The sequence below is a fragment of the Lepus europaeus genome, chromosome 19, assembly GCF_033115175.1.
Source record: "Lepus europaeus isolate LE1 chromosome 19, mLepTim1.pri, whole genome shotgun sequence".
Lineage (NCBI taxonomy): Eukaryota > Metazoa > Chordata > Mammalia > Lagomorpha > Leporidae > Lepus > Lepus europaeus.
The window spans coordinates 34,423,782-34,438,978 of record NC_084845.1 but is presented as its reverse complement, the minus strand read 5'-3'; the positions used below and the strand labels follow the sequence as shown (position 1 = coordinate 34,438,978).

The 15,197-nt window shown below is 40.8% G+C and overlaps 1 protein-coding gene across 1 annotated transcript in view; it reads left to right on the top strand.

Annotated features, from left to right (window-relative positions):
* Positions 1-14,681, top strand: part of VPS35 (VPS35 retromer complex component) — a 38,436-nt gene extending 23,755 nt beyond the window's left edge. Inside the window, exons 11-17 of the mRNA XM_062175790.1 lie at positions 2,982-3,189; positions 4,083-4,238; positions 6,868-6,990; positions 10,741-10,920; positions 11,773-12,012; positions 13,010-13,153; positions 13,723-14,681. Coding sequence (XP_062031774.1) covers positions 2,982-3,189; positions 4,083-4,238; positions 6,868-6,990; positions 10,741-10,920; positions 11,773-12,012; positions 13,010-13,153; positions 13,723-13,902 — 1,231 coding nt within the window. The 3' untranslated portion in view covers positions 13,903-14,681. The remainder of the gene's footprint in view (positions 1-2,981; positions 3,190-4,082; positions 4,239-6,867; positions 6,991-10,740; positions 10,921-11,772; positions 12,013-13,009; positions 13,154-13,722) is intronic.
* Positions 14,682-15,197: the final 516 nt, after the last annotated feature.

Here is a 15,197-nt window from a genome sequence, read left to right as displayed (position 1 = left end):
GTTAGACAGTGAGAGAAAGAGACAGAGAGAAAGATCTTCCTTTTTTTACCGTTGGTTCACCCCCCAAATGGCCACCACGGCCAGCGCACTGAGCCGATCCAAAGCCAGGAGCCAGGTGCTTCCTCCTGGTCTGCCATGTGGGTGCAGGGCCCAAGCACTTGGACCATCCTCTGCTGCCTTCCCAGGCCACAGCAGAGAGCTGGACTGGAAGAGGAGCAACCGGAACAGAATCTGGCGCCCCAACCGGGACTAGAACCCGGGGTACCGGTGCTGCAGGAGGAGGATTAGCCTAGTGAGCCGCGGTGCAGACCCCTTTTTTTTCCTTTTTTTAAAGATTTATTTATTTATTTGCAAGTCAGAGTTAACACAGAGAGAGGAGAGGTAGAGAGAGAGAGGTAGAGAGAGAGAGGTCTTCCATCCGATGCTTCACTCCCCAGTTGACTGCAACGGCCAGAGCTGTGCCTATCCGAAGCCAGGAGCTTCCTCCGGGTCTCCCACATGGGTGCAGGGGTCCAAGGTCCTGGGCCATCTTCCACTGCTTTCCCAGGCCATATTAGAGAGCTGGATTGGAAGTGGAGCAGCCAGGTCTTGACCTGGCGCCCATATGGGATGCTGGCACTTCAGGCCAGGACGTTAACCCTCTGAACCACAGCGCCAGTCCCTCATTTCTTTCCTTTTTAAAAAATGACATATTTATTTTAAAAGCAGAGTGACAGTGAGAGGGGGGGCGGAGAGAGAGAAAGAGAGATCTTCCATCTGCTGGTTTACCTACCAGTGGCTACAGTAGCCAAGGCTAGGCCAGACTGAAGCCAGGAGTACAGAATTCCATCTAGGTCTTCTATATCGGTGGCTCGGGCCTAAGTTCTTGAGCCTTCATCTACTACTTTCCCAGGTGTAGCAGGAAGCTGGATTAGAAGCAGAGCGGGGGCTGGCACTGTGGTGCAGTAGGTCAATCCTCCACCTGCAGCGCTGGCTCCCATAGGGGTGCCGGTTCTAGTGCCGCTGCCTCTCTTCCAATCCAGCTCTCTACTATGGCTTGGGAAAGCAATAGAAGATGGCCCAAGTGCTTGGGTCCCTGCACCCACATGGGAGACTGTGAAGAATCTCCTGGCTCCTGGACTCGGATCGGCACAGCTCCGGCTGTTGCAGCCATCTGGGGAGTGAACCAACGGAAGGAAGACCTTTCTCTCTGTCTCTCCCTCTCGCTGTCTGTAACTCTGCCTCTCAAATAAATAAATAAAATTTAAAAAAAAAAAAAAAAAGAAGAAGAAGCAGAGCAGCAAGGACTCCAGGCAGCATACTGATATGGATGTGAGCATCCCAAGTGAGGGCTGCAGCTGCTGTAAAACAACACCTTCTCTGAAAACTACTTTTACTTATTTTTATTACCCTCTTTTCTTTTGCTCTTTCTCATATTTTTGTGAACGGAGAAACAGTCACAAGAGAGGGAATTAAATTGTGTCTTTTTATCTTCCCCCAAGTGAGTTTTAAAGTAAAAGTAGATGAAATAATTAGAAATCCCAACCTCTAAAAGTCCAGATATGCTTGTCTCCATAGAGTGTTCCTACATAAGCTAATCTCTTAAATTCAACCTGCTTTTCCTTAATCATCAACATTTTTAAATATATATTCATTTTTGGTATGTATTCCTTTTTTTTTTTTTTTAAGATTTAATTTATTTATTTGAGAGGTGGAGTTACAGAGAGATAGAGGAAAGAAAGAGAGAGAGAGAGAGAGAGGAGTCTTCCATCTACTGGTTCACTCTCCAAATGGCCACAATGGCTGGAGTGGGGCCAGTCTGAAGTGAGGAGCCAGGAGCTTCTTCTGGGTCTCACACATGGGCGCAGGGGCCAAGCACTTTGAGCCACCTTCTACTGCTTTCCCAGGTGCATTAGCAGGAAGTTGGATCAGAACTGGAGCAGCCAGGACTCAAACTGTTGCACATACAGGATTACGGTGCTGCAGGCAGAGGCTTAACCTACTATGTATGCTACAGCCCTAGTCATCAACATTTGATGCAGAAGAGATAGTTTATATATTTATTCTATTGAATTACTGGTTTTGTATGGCTCTTTTTCCTACCTATTTTTTATTGTGAATATATAATACTTGTTGACTGCCCTAGAAACCAAGCTACTCCTTAAAATATTTTCCTTAGAGATGTAAAATTGAGGTAGGCATTTAATGCAGTGGTTAAAATAAAATGGTGCTTGGGATGCTTGCGTTCTATATCGGATGCCTGGGTTTGAGTCCTGGCTTTGCTTCTGATAGAGCTCCCACCATGCCGATATGCATCCTGGGTGGCCGCAGTAAAAGCCTCAGTATTTGGGTTCCTGATCCCCATTTGGGAGACCTGGATGAAGTTCCAGGCTTCTGGCTTTGGCATGGCCTAGCCCTGGCTACTGCAGGCATTTGGGAGAATGAACCAGTGGATGGAAGATCCCTCTCTGTTTACCCTGTCTTCTCTCCCTGTTACCTGCCTTTCAAATAAATAATTTAAAAAATATATATAAAATTCTAAACCAGGGCTGTGGAATCTTTGTTCTGCCAAGGGCCATTTAGATATTTATAACATAATTCATGGACCATACAAAATTATCAGCTTAAAAATTAGCCTGCTGTAGATTTATTGAATTTTAAGGCCCACCTGTAGTTGCCTTGGGGGTGTCAGATATTTCCAACCCCCATTAGACAGTCATCTTAACTCCAGTACAATTTGTTCTTGAGTTGGAGACTATTGTATCTTATTTTATATCAACAGAACAATAATAGATGAGAAAATATTTGTGCTTAGATAGACATCTTTATCCTTTTAGAAAGAGATCATTGGAGTATTTAGGGGTAGTGTGATTTACTTGACTCACCTTTAAGGTGTAGATGAACATTTTTCAATTTTTATAAAACAAGTGCTATTTGTATATATTTGTATATATAGAAAGTCAATTTTTTTCACTAAAGTGCTTCTGTTTTTCTTTTTGTAGTATTGCTACCAGTAGTGCAGTTTCAAAGGAGCTCACCAGACTTCTGAAGATACCTGTTGATACTTATAATAATATTTTAACTGTATTGAAATTGAAACATTTTCACCCTCTTTTTGAGTACTTTGACTATGAATCCAGAAAGAGCATGAGTTGTTATGTGCTTAGTAATGTTCTGGATTATAATACAGAAATTGTATCTCAAGACCAGGTAAGTGAATAATAGCATGCTATTTTAGGGAAACAGATAATGTAGTTATCATTTTAGAGACCTTGAGACATAGACACATGAGATGGGAGGGGGGGATAACTTAATATTAAAAAAAAAATTCCAAGTGGTTTATTCATTATATGAATTAGAAAATTAGGGAATGGGAATAATCACTGATAATTAACATTGGGTGCATCTGTTTTCAGACTTTTTGTCCATATATGATGATTCTTCAGAATTTTTTGGAAATTTATATTATGAAAAAATTGTGCATGTATTTCTTTTTTTTTTTTTTTTAAAGATTTATTTATTTACTTGAGAGGCAGAGTAACTAACAGAGAGACAGAGAGAGGTGTCTTCCATCTGCTGGTTCATTCCCCAGATGGCCACAATGGCAGGAGCTGGGCCAATCTGAAGCCAGGAACCAGGAGCCGGGAGCTGGGAGCCAGAAGCTTCTTCTGGGTCTCCCACGTGGGTGCAGGGGCCCAAGCACTTGGGCCATCTTCTACTGCTTTCCTAGGCTATCAGCAGGGAGCTTGATCGGAGGTAGAGCAGCTGGACTCCAACTGGCGCCCATATGGAATGCCAGTGCTGTAGGTGGATACTTAACCTACTATGCCACAGTGCTGGCCCTGTGCATGGTTTTCAAAAATTTTTTGCATCAAAATAAACTTTTAAAAAAAGATTTTACTTTGTTTATTTATTTAAAAATAAACTTTTAACTGTTTTCCCACAGACTTTTGAAGTACTCATATGTGTGTATTGACATGCATATATCAACTTTTTTACAAAAGAAGGAATTGTTTTATTATTAGTTTGGAAATATTTTTGATGATGGCTTCATATGTTGACAGTATGACCTCAGGAGGGTTCTTATGCCTCTCGTGTTACAGGTGGATTCCATAATGAATTTAGTATCCACGTTGATTCAAGATCAGCCAGATCAACCTGTAGAAGACCCTGATCCAGAAGACTTTGCTGATGAGCAGAGCCTTGTGGGCCGATTCATTCATTTACTGCGATCCGAGGACCCTGATCAGCAGTACTTGGTATGACTTAATACCTACTGTAACCCTTTATAACCTCCTTCTGAAGTCACATAGTTTAGAAGGCTTAAAATGGTTTAATGAAGCTTATGGTCTTAGAAAGTTTTTTTCTTTAAAAACTTTTTATTTCTTTATTTGAGAGGTAGAGTTACAGACAGTGAAAGGGAGAGACAGAGAGAAAGTTCTTCCTTTGGTTCACTCCCCAAATGGCCTCAACTGCTGGAGCTGTGCTGATCCGAAGCCAGGAACCAGGTGCTTCTTCCTGGTTCCCATTCAGGTGCAGGGGCCCGAGGACCTGGGACATCCTCTACTGCTTTCCCAGGTCATAGCAGAGAGCTGGATTGGAAGAGGAACAGCCGGGACTAGAACTGGCACCCATATGGGATACTGGCGCTGCAGGTGGAGGATTAACCTACTGTGCCATGGTGCCGGCCCCAAAAGGTTTTGAAAGAACTGCAACCAAATGGGAGATACATAGCATCCATGGGATTTTAATTTGCATATAAACACTAGAGCCTGTGAGGTACAAGTTTCTAGGTTCTTTTGAAAACTTCTTGAGAACCGCAGCAAAACCTGTCTTCCTTTACTTGGGTGTCCCATAACTATGCTGTGTTCATTTGCTTTTTCAACTGTGTATTTACTTTAGAAGTGTTCAGTTGCTTATCAAAATAAACTTTAAAGTATAAGAAACATCTTTATATTCAGTTTAATTTTTATGGTTTACAAATATAAATTATATTTTCTTGTTACATTGAAAATGTGTAAAAGACTTTAAGATTCAGTTTCCCTTTTAACCCTTTTTTCCTGGTTAAGAACAATCAGATGAAGTATGTCTTCAATGTTGGTCCTCAGTATATCTTTGTGAAATGAATGGAACATATTGGCAACTGATACTAGATAGTTTTAATGATGGGAAAGTACAGTTGATTCCTTAATTATTGTTTGGACCAAGTAGTTTCACCATTGTTGGTTACATAGGCTGTTTGCTAATGTAATGGAAATCACTTTGAGGATGAGTCCTGAATGTCTCCCTTTGTTGACGATCTTTGTGATCCTTGACACTTTTGTATTCCTTCAGGATCAGTCTGAAGTAAGAGGCTGATTTTGGCTGGTGGTGAGATAGTAGTCTTTGACTTGGCCTAGTGACAAACATTGTATGTCGGTATTGTGTCCTGTGTATGATCACTCACAATGACTGTTCTAGTATTTTGATTCCATTCTGTGAGATTGTGTGTGTGTGTGTGTATGTGTATGTTCATTTGCTTTGCAACCACATGTAGCTTACCAGATAGTATTTCTTGAATTCTTTGGTTTTCTTACAGTTTTTTTTTTTCTGAAACAATTGAATATTTATTTCATAGTGGCTCTTTTAAAGTGGATTGACATTTCTGTTGATTTAAGTAGTCCTGATATTTTTCTGAATTAGGTATAATATACCAGCAATGTGTATATAGCTTTTTAAAATTTTTAAATTTTTTTTTTTTATTTTTTCTTGACAGGCAGAGTTAGACAGTGAGAGAGAGAGAGACAGAGAGAAAGATCTTCCTTTTTTTTCTGTTGGTTCACCCCTCAAATGGCCACTTTGGCCAGCGCAGTGAGCCGATTCAAAGCCAGGAGCCAGGTGCTTCCTCCTGGTCTCCAATGCAGGTGCAGGGCCCAAGCACTTGGACCATCCTCTGCTGCCTTCCCAGGCCACAGCAGAGAGCTGGGCTGGAAGAGGAGCAACCAGGACAGAATCCGGTGCCCCAACCGGGACTAGAACCCGGGGTGCCGGCGCCACAGGCGGAAGATTAGCCTAGTGAGCCGCAGCACCGGCTGTATATAGCTTTTTTTTTTTTTAAGATGGAACACCAATATCTCAGAGTGCCTGGGTTCTAGTCCTGGCTCCACTTTTTTTTTTTAAATATTAATTTTCAATTCTTTGAAAGGTAGAGTTGCACAAAGAAATCTTCCATCCACTGGTACATTCCCCAGATGGCTACAACAGCTGAGGCTGGGCCAGGTCAAAACTAGGATGTCTTCTTCCAGGTCTCCCACATGGGTGCAGGGGCCCCAAGCACTTGGCTTTGCAGGCAGAGGCTTAACCTGCTACCACAATGCTGGCCCCCAAATAGGTATTTTTATATCATAACAATATAATAGTAGCCAATGTTTCCTGAGTATGTGTAGGTATTAGTAACACTTATGTCATTTGATTTCCCAACAACCCTAGGAAAAGTATCCTACCTTATTTCTCTAATGGAACTTGTAGCCAAGAGGTCATTTGCCCAGAGTACCACAGGTAGTAAATATTAGAATCTACTTTTAAATGTAGTCCTCTTACTGTATTTTGTACATTGGTATATGAAAATCTGTTTAAGTAGATCTCTGCTCTTGACTAGCTACCTTGAACAGTTTACACAGCCTCTGAACCTCAGTCTTCTCATTTGTGAAATGGGTTTAGTATCTACTGATAGGGTGATTTTGGTAACTCAGGAGACAGGAAATATCTAAATGTCTAGTGGTAAGCCTGGGTTAGTCTGTGTTTTTATTTATACAATGGGGGCAATGATGATGATTAGAGCCCTTTTTAATTAATGATCAATCATGTATAATAAAAGATGTATTTATTTATTTATTTTGTTTTTGTCAGATTTTAAACACAGCACGAAAACATTTTGGAGCTGGTGGAAATCAGCGGATTCGCTTCACACTGCCACCTTTGGTATTTGCAGCTTACCAGCTGGCTTTTCGATACAAAGAGAATTCTAAAGTGGTGAGTTTACTTTTTAGTATGTCACTACTTTTTTCCCTTGTTCCTCACTGTGTGTATGTGTGTTAGTTTTGCATTCAAACATATAACAATAGAAAACAATGTAATAAAATTCCATTTTCAGTTAACTCTTTAGTTAACTCTTCATTTATTACTTACCCAATGTTAAGTCTTCCTGATGCTTATAGATCACATACCATTTGAGGGATCACACTTAGAAATAAAAGATTAAGGGGCTGGCGCCGTGGCTCACTTGGTTAATCCTCCGCCTGTGGCGCCAGCATCCCATTTAAATTTATGCTAATTTGCTAAATGAAATTAGTATTTGCTTAATGAAAGGGCTCAGCATTGTGTGATCACTTTTTTTCTAAAACATTTAATTGAATGATGTCATAGGCTCTGTGAATTTATTTCTTCCTCAAACAGAATCAAGGCTTAAGTCTTCAGCAGTGTAGTTTTGAAGAAAATAACCTTAATCTCTTACCTGAAATTAGGACTGACAAGTTTGTGTTAAAGAATAAACCCCAGTAAACTTAATAGGAAGGGGAAGAGTAATTATTCAGTAGATCTACCAGCATGTTATAAAAACTTTGGGCCAATTTTTATTAGGCCAGCGTCATTTTATAAATAGGTATTTGTGGATCTAACAGTTGAAAATAGCAACTAGAGATAGGCATCATGGCACAGCAGGTTAGGCTGCCTCTTGGGATGCTCATATGCCACACTGGAGTGCCAGTTCAAGTCCCAGCTACTCTGCTTCCAATCTAGTTTATGCTAATGCAACTTGGGAGATAGTGAACTTGAACTCCTGCCACCCACATGGGAGACGTGGGTGGAGTTTTAGGTTCCAGACTTCAGCCTGGCCCAGCCCTGGCTGTTGCAGCCATTTGGGAAGTGAACCAGTGAATGGAAAATATCTCTCTGTCTTTCTCTCCCTTTCTGCTTTTCATGATATCCACATGCAAAATAAACATTAAAAGCAATACACACAAAAATATTTTTTAAAAAATAGCAATTAGTTTATGTTACAAAGTATAATAATTAAACAGTATGGTACTGGCATAAAAACGGACACATAGACCAATGGAACAGTACAGAGTTTAGAAATAAAATCCTGGGGCTGGTATTGTGGTGTAGCAGGTAAAGCTACCACCTGCAGTACTGGTATCCCATATGGATACCAGTTGGAATCCTGGCTGCTTCACTTCCTATCCAGCTCCCTGCTAATACACCTGGGAAACCAGCAGAAGATGGCCCAAGTACTTGGGCCCCTGCACCCACGTGGGAGACCCAGATGGAGTTCCTGGCTTCTGGCTTTGGCCTGGCTATGTCCTGGCCATTGCAACCATTTGGGGGAGTGAACGGGTGAATGGGAGATCTCTCTCTGCCTCTGCTTCTCTATCTGTAACTCTGCCTTTCAAATAAGCAAATAAATCTTTAAAAAAAGAAAGAAAATCATATAATAGTAGACCACTAATCTTTGATTAGCGCAACAAGAATACACAATGGGGAAAGGGTAGTCCTCGCCAGATATCCACATGCAAAGGAATGTAGAGTTGGACTCTTTTCTTACATTATGTAAAAATTAACTTGAAATGAATCAAAGACTTAAATGTAAGGCTTGAAGCCATAAAACTCTTAGAAGAAGACAGAGGAGAAAACTCTGACACTTGTCTTGGCCATGATTTTTTTTGATGTTATATTAAAAGCAGAGGCAATAAAATAAAAAATAAGTAAGTGGAACCACATTAAATTAAAAAGCATAGGGGCTGGCATTGTAGCATAGCTGGTAAAGCCGCCACCTGTGAGACTACCATCCCATACAGATGGGCTCAGATTCGTGTCCCAGCTGCTCCACTTCTGATCCAGCTCCCTGCTTATGGCTTGGGAAAAGAAACAGATGAATATAGGAGACCCAAATGAAGTTCGTGGCCCCTGGCTTTTGACTGGCCCAGTCCTGGCCTTTGCAGCTATCTGGGGAATCAACTAGCAGATTGAAGATCTGTTTCTTTGTCTCTCCCTCTTTCTCTGTAACTCTGACTTTCAAAAATAAATGATTAAAAAAAAAAAATCCTCTGCACAGCAAAAGAATCAACAGAATAAAGAAACAACTACAGAATGGGAGAAAATATTCCCAAACCATATATCCGAAAAGGGGTTGATATCCAAAATATCTGAGGGACTCGAATAATAAGAAAACAAGTAACCTAACTGAAAAGTGGGCAAAGGATCTAAGTAGACATTTTTCAAAAGAAGACATAGAAAGGGCCAACAGATGTATGAATAGGTGTCCAACTTCACTAATCATCAGAGAAATGCAGATCAAAACTACAAGGAAAAGGGCTGGCATCGTGGCATAGTAGGTTAATCCTCCGCCTGCGGCGCTGGCATCCCATATGGGCACCGGTTCTGGTCTTGGCTGCTCCTCTTCCTATCCAGCTCTCTGCTATGGCCCGGGAAGCACCCGCATGGGAGATCTGGTGGAAACTTCTGGCTCCTGGCTTTGGATCGGTTCAGCTTCAGCTAATGCAGCCATTTGGGGAGTGAACCAGTGGATAGAAGACCTTTTTCTGCCTATCCCTCTGACTGTCTAACTCTACTTGTCAAATAAATTAAATATTAAAAAAAAAAAAAAAAACTACAGGGAAAAATAACCTCATACGTGTTAGGATGACTACTGTGAAAAACATAAGAAATGACAAGGATGTGGAGAAAAGGAGACCCCGTGAACACTGTTGTTGAGATTGTAAATTGATGTAACCTATGTGGAAAAGAGCATGAGGATTCCTCTAAAAATTAAAAATAGTATCACCATATGTTACAGCAATCCTTCTTCTGGATTTAAATGAAATTAGAGCTCAAAGAGATATCTATATTCTGTATCTGCAGCATTATTCACAATGACCACAATATGGAAACAATGGAAATGGTATAATGAGAATTCACCCTCATTCAACAATGGTAGAATGTGGATTACTAGTTTTCTAAAAAATGGCAATATGTAATTAAAGATCTTTTTTGTTTTGTTTTCGTTTTTTGAAGATTTTATTTATTTGAAAGCAAAGTTAGAGCAAGAGAGAGAGGGAGAGAGAAATCTTCCATCCACTGGTTCACTCCCCATAGGGCCGCAACAGCTGAGACTGGGCCAGGCCAAAGCCAAGAGCCAGGAGTTTTTTCTGGGTGTTCCACATGGGTGGCAGGGACCCAAGCACATGGGTCATCTTCCACTGCTTTCCCAGGCACATAAGTAGGGAGCTGGATTGGAATTGGAGCATCTAGGACTCAAACTGGTGCCCGTATGGTATGCCAGCACTGCAAGTGGCGGCTTAACCTGCTACACCACAGCACTGCCCCCTTAAAGATCTTTTTAAGATCTAATAATCAACTTTTAAGAATTTATAACTGGCACTAGCCCCACCATTAGAATGTTAATAGTGATTACCACTAGGTAGTAGATGAGAGATGATTTTAACTTTGAAAGTTCTGTTGTGTATTTGCCTGCTTTCTCCAATTTGGGAATGCATTGCTTTTCTTATAAGAGAAAACAAATATATAAACATTACAAAGGTGATAACCTCAAATGGATGTTTTGAGAAGACATCCTGCTTGATTTGTGTGGTTTGTAGGTGAGAAGGAAGGAAAATGACAGGACTGTGGGCTGGATTTACTACTTTGACTGTTTTTTTCTATGAAAACTTTAAATGAAATGGATATTGTGAACTTAAGGTAATCTAAAATATTTTCTCATTTCAGGATGACAAATGGGAAAAGAAATGCCAGAAGATTTTTTCATTTGCTCACCAGACTATCAGTGCTTTGATAAAAGCAGAGCTGGCAGAATTACCCTTGAGACTTTTTCTTCAAGGAGCACTCGCTGCTGGAGAAATTGGTTTTGAAAATCATGAGACAGTAGCGTATGAATTTATGTCCCAGGTGATGATCTGTTCTCCTTTCTGGTTGTCTGGTAATCAGTTTTGCTGACTTCAGTCACTTGTTTGCAGTTATGGCGGTAATGCACATGGAATTACTCTTCACTGAATTAACTACTTTCTGCTTTCCCACTATCTTGGAACCTCCTAATATATTCATATTGATTAGTATGGAGCAGCAAAATTGATCATTTCCTGGGTATGATGAGTTCTAAGATTTCCATGGGAGTCATAGTAAAATTGCTTCATGGAGATAAAGTTCCGTTATCTCAATTCATTTTGGAAACTCTTTGTTAAACAAAGGTGGAGCACTGTTCTTTATTGCAATTTATCAACCTCTTTCCCATCACAGCTGTGTCCTGTCATCTCCACGAGAGGGTACAGCATGTTCTGATATGAAGGAGCCTTTAGAACATGCCTGCATGGGGCTGGCACTGTGGCTCAGCGAGTTAAAGCCCCAGCCTGCAGTGCTGGCATCCCATATAGGTGCTGATTCCCATCCTGGCTGCTCCACTTCTGATCCAGTTTCCTCCTAGTGTGCTTAGGAGGGCAGTGGAGAATGATCCAAGTGCTTGGGCCCCTGCATCCACCTGGGAGACCCAGAGGAAGCTCCTGGCTCCTGCTTCAGCTTGGTTCAGTCCTGGCTATTGCAACCATTTGGGAAGTGAACCAGTGGATCGAAGATCTGTCTCTCCTTCTCTCCTTCTCTCTGTCTGTAACTCTGCCTTTCAAATAAATAAATAAATCTTTTTTTTTTTTAAAGTGCCATTGGATGGGGTTTTCGTGGGAAGAACTTAGGAAAATGCTGGAGTGGATGATTGGTCCCTAAAAGTTCTTGCTGTTTTGTGTCCACCAGGCATTTTCTCTGTATGAAGATGAAATCAGTGATTCCAAAGCTCAGCTGGCTGCCATCACCTTGATCATTGGTACTTTTGAGAGGATGAAGTGCTTCAGTGAAGAGAATCATGAGCCCTTGAGGACTCAGTGTGCACTTTCTGCATCCAAACTTCTGAAGAAACCTGATCAGGGCCGAGCTGTGAGCACCTGTGCACATCTCTTCTGGTCTGGTAGAAACACAGACAAAAATGGGGAGGAGGTAGGTCATCCCTGACCATGTTTTGGGAGGTAGGATCGGTTGCTATGGGCTTGTGCTCTGGAGGTGAAACATTTGGAGTACTTGGAAATTTCATACAGAAAACTACATTGTTATGTGAAAGGAAGTGGAGGAGCCAGTGTTGTGGCATAGCAGATTAAGCCACTGCCTGTACCATTGACATCCCTTACAGAAGCCGGCTTGAGTCCCTGCTAACACACCTGGGAAAGCAGCAGAAGATGGCCTGAGTGCTTGGGCTCACACCACCCACGTGGGAGACCTGGATGAAGCTACTAATTCTTGGCTTTGGGCTGGTCCAACCCTGGTTGTTACAGCCATCTAGGGAGTGAACCAGTGGATGTAAGCTCACACTCTCTCTCTGTGTGTAACTTTGCTTTTCAAATAAAATAAATAAATACTTTAAAAAAAAGAAAAAAGGAAGGAAGTGGACAGTAACATATAGACAATCTCATCCTGTGGTAAAGCCTCTGTTTTGAGGGCATTGAAAATATATTTTATACCACAACCTGTTTTAATTCATTAATATTTCTAAAGATTTTTATTTATTTGAAAGGCAGAGTCAGAGGGAGTTTGATCTTCCATCTGCTGGTTTACTCCCCAGATGGCCTCTACAGCTGGGGTGGGCTAGGCTGAAACAAGGAGTGTGGAATTCCATGTGGGTCTCCCAGGTGGGTAGCAGGGGCCCAAGCACTTGGGTCATCTGGTGCTCTTTCTGAGGCGCATTAGCAGGGAGCTGGATTGGAAGTGGAGCCCTGGAATTTGAACTGGTGCTCATATGGGAAGACAGAGTAACAGGTGGCAGCTTAACTTGCTGTACCACAACTCTGACCCCTGTTTTTAATTTTAAAATAAAGCAATATACTTGAATAATGAAGAGGATTTAAATTTGGTTAAAACAAGAAAGAGCACTGTAGTGTTGTGAAAATAGGACGTTTGTTTCATTAATGTTTTTGATAACTTCCTGCCCTTTCATTTTCAGCTTCATGGAGGCAAGAGGGTAATGGAGTGCCTAAAAAAAGCTCTAAAAATAGCGAATCAGTGCATGGACCCCTCTCTTCAAGTGCAGCTTTTTATAGAAATTCTAAACAGATATATCTATTTTTATGAAAAAGAAAATGATGCGGTAAGTGAACTTTTAAGTGTTGTTAGGACTAAGGTTTTCCCTTGCTGCTCTTAGGAGACTTGACACATACAAAAGTATATTCTGTTCGGTTATGAGGGTCAGAGGTGGCAGAGTCCACCTACTGGTTTCTTTCATCCTTTTCTTCTACATCACTCTAGTGGAAGAACTAATATGTGAAGAAAATTTTCATCTCTTGTTTCCAATTATAGAAATAATCCTTGCCCATTTCAAAAAATGCAGAAAAATTTACAAATGGCAAATAGGCTGATCTGTCATCTTGTACTGGTTTCAGATACTTCCTAAATGCATTATTCTTTTAGCAGTATGTATTGGTCAAAATTTGTTGATTAAGTGAAATTTTGCTTTTATTCTTTTACTGGATCTTGTTACTCTGTATTTTAAGATATTTATTGATTGAGGAATAGCCAATAGTTGTGTCCAAACGAGGTTCATGTTTTCATAATTACTAAGGTAATTGATGAGAGTAATATACCTTCTCAAAACAGTTGTATTAAATCGTCCTTTTTGTTTGTACATGCTTGATCATAGTTGTATGTATTCTTTTCTAGGTAACAATTCAGGTTTTGAACCAGCTTATCCAAAAGATTCGAGAAGACCTCCCAAATCTTGAGTCCAGTGAAGAAACAGAGCAGATTAACAAACATTTTCATAACACGCTGGAGCATTTGCGCTTGAGGCGGGAATCACCAGAATCTGAGGGGCCAATTTATGAAGGGCTCATCCTTTAAAACGAAACAGCTCATCGTACTCCTTCCCATGTACATCCAGTAAGGATTTGATTACACTAGGTTTCCCTTCCATAGATTGTGCCTTCCAGAAATGCTGAGGTAGGTCTCCCGTTTCTAACCTGTGATGTGTTTTACCCAGCACCTCCGGACACTCACCTTCAGGACCTTAATAAAGTGACTGGCTTTGTAAGTGTTCAGGTTTGTCTGACCGCCCCACATAGCATGACCGATCTGCTATTTAAAATCTGTGTGATCCATTAAACAGCAACAACACATAGCGCAGCTCCTGATGAAGCTCCCTTTCCTTGCGTTTTGTTCTGTTTCATTGCTGACTGTGTATATTTTCTTCATTGCTGGGGAGTACTAACCCAGAGGTGTCTGTCTCTGTTCTGTAGTCCAATCTGAGATTAATTTAGAGGAAAGGAAAATTGTACGTGAAATTCAGCTTCGGCTTTTCCCTAAATGCAAGATAAGGCCATGTGAACTATTTTCCCTAAAATTAGAATATATTAATGCATGTTTGAAAATTTTAAAGCACCATGGTCAAAATCAGAAGCTATATTTTGCATATTTTAATGGACTCAGTCATTCATTCAGAACCTATGTTGTCCTCTGGACATATTTATCAAAATAATTTGATTCTAAGTAGTACAAAATAGAAAATTTGTGATCTATATGATTTATGTTTAACCTTCATTGTAAATTTGATGGGAAATGCATCACAGTTATCATGATTTTTTTTTTTTGCACCAGTGAACAATAAAAGTTGCTATTAACAATTCTGGACTTTTCTTTTTCATACCACCTTGCTTTATAAAGAAGCTAGTAGAAATCCTAGAAAGTTTCATAGACTTTCTTATATGTTCACAGAGCTTGCTTATTCAACTCTGATTTTAATCATTTATTAAATAAGGCACCATCTGCCTTATTAAGTCATTTGTTCCCTGCTGTTCCTAAGCCATGATGAATTGCTGAAAGGCTCACTGACTGAATTACCCACTATGCAAAAAATTACCTCCAAACTTAGTATCTTAAAACAACAAATGTTTATCTCACAGTTCTGTAGATCAGAAATTTGGAAACAGCTTAGATGGTCGTTATGGGTCAAGATGACTCATAAGGTAGCAGTCACAATTTTGGCCAGGGCTGTTGTCACCTGAAGAGTTGATTGACTTCCAAGCTCTTGCTAACTTGGCTGACAGCCAGAGGCCTCAGTTCTTCCTGTGGTCCCTTCCATAGGGCACAGCTTGGCAGTGGCTTCCTCAGAGTGAGGGTCAGAAGGAGATGGAGGGCAA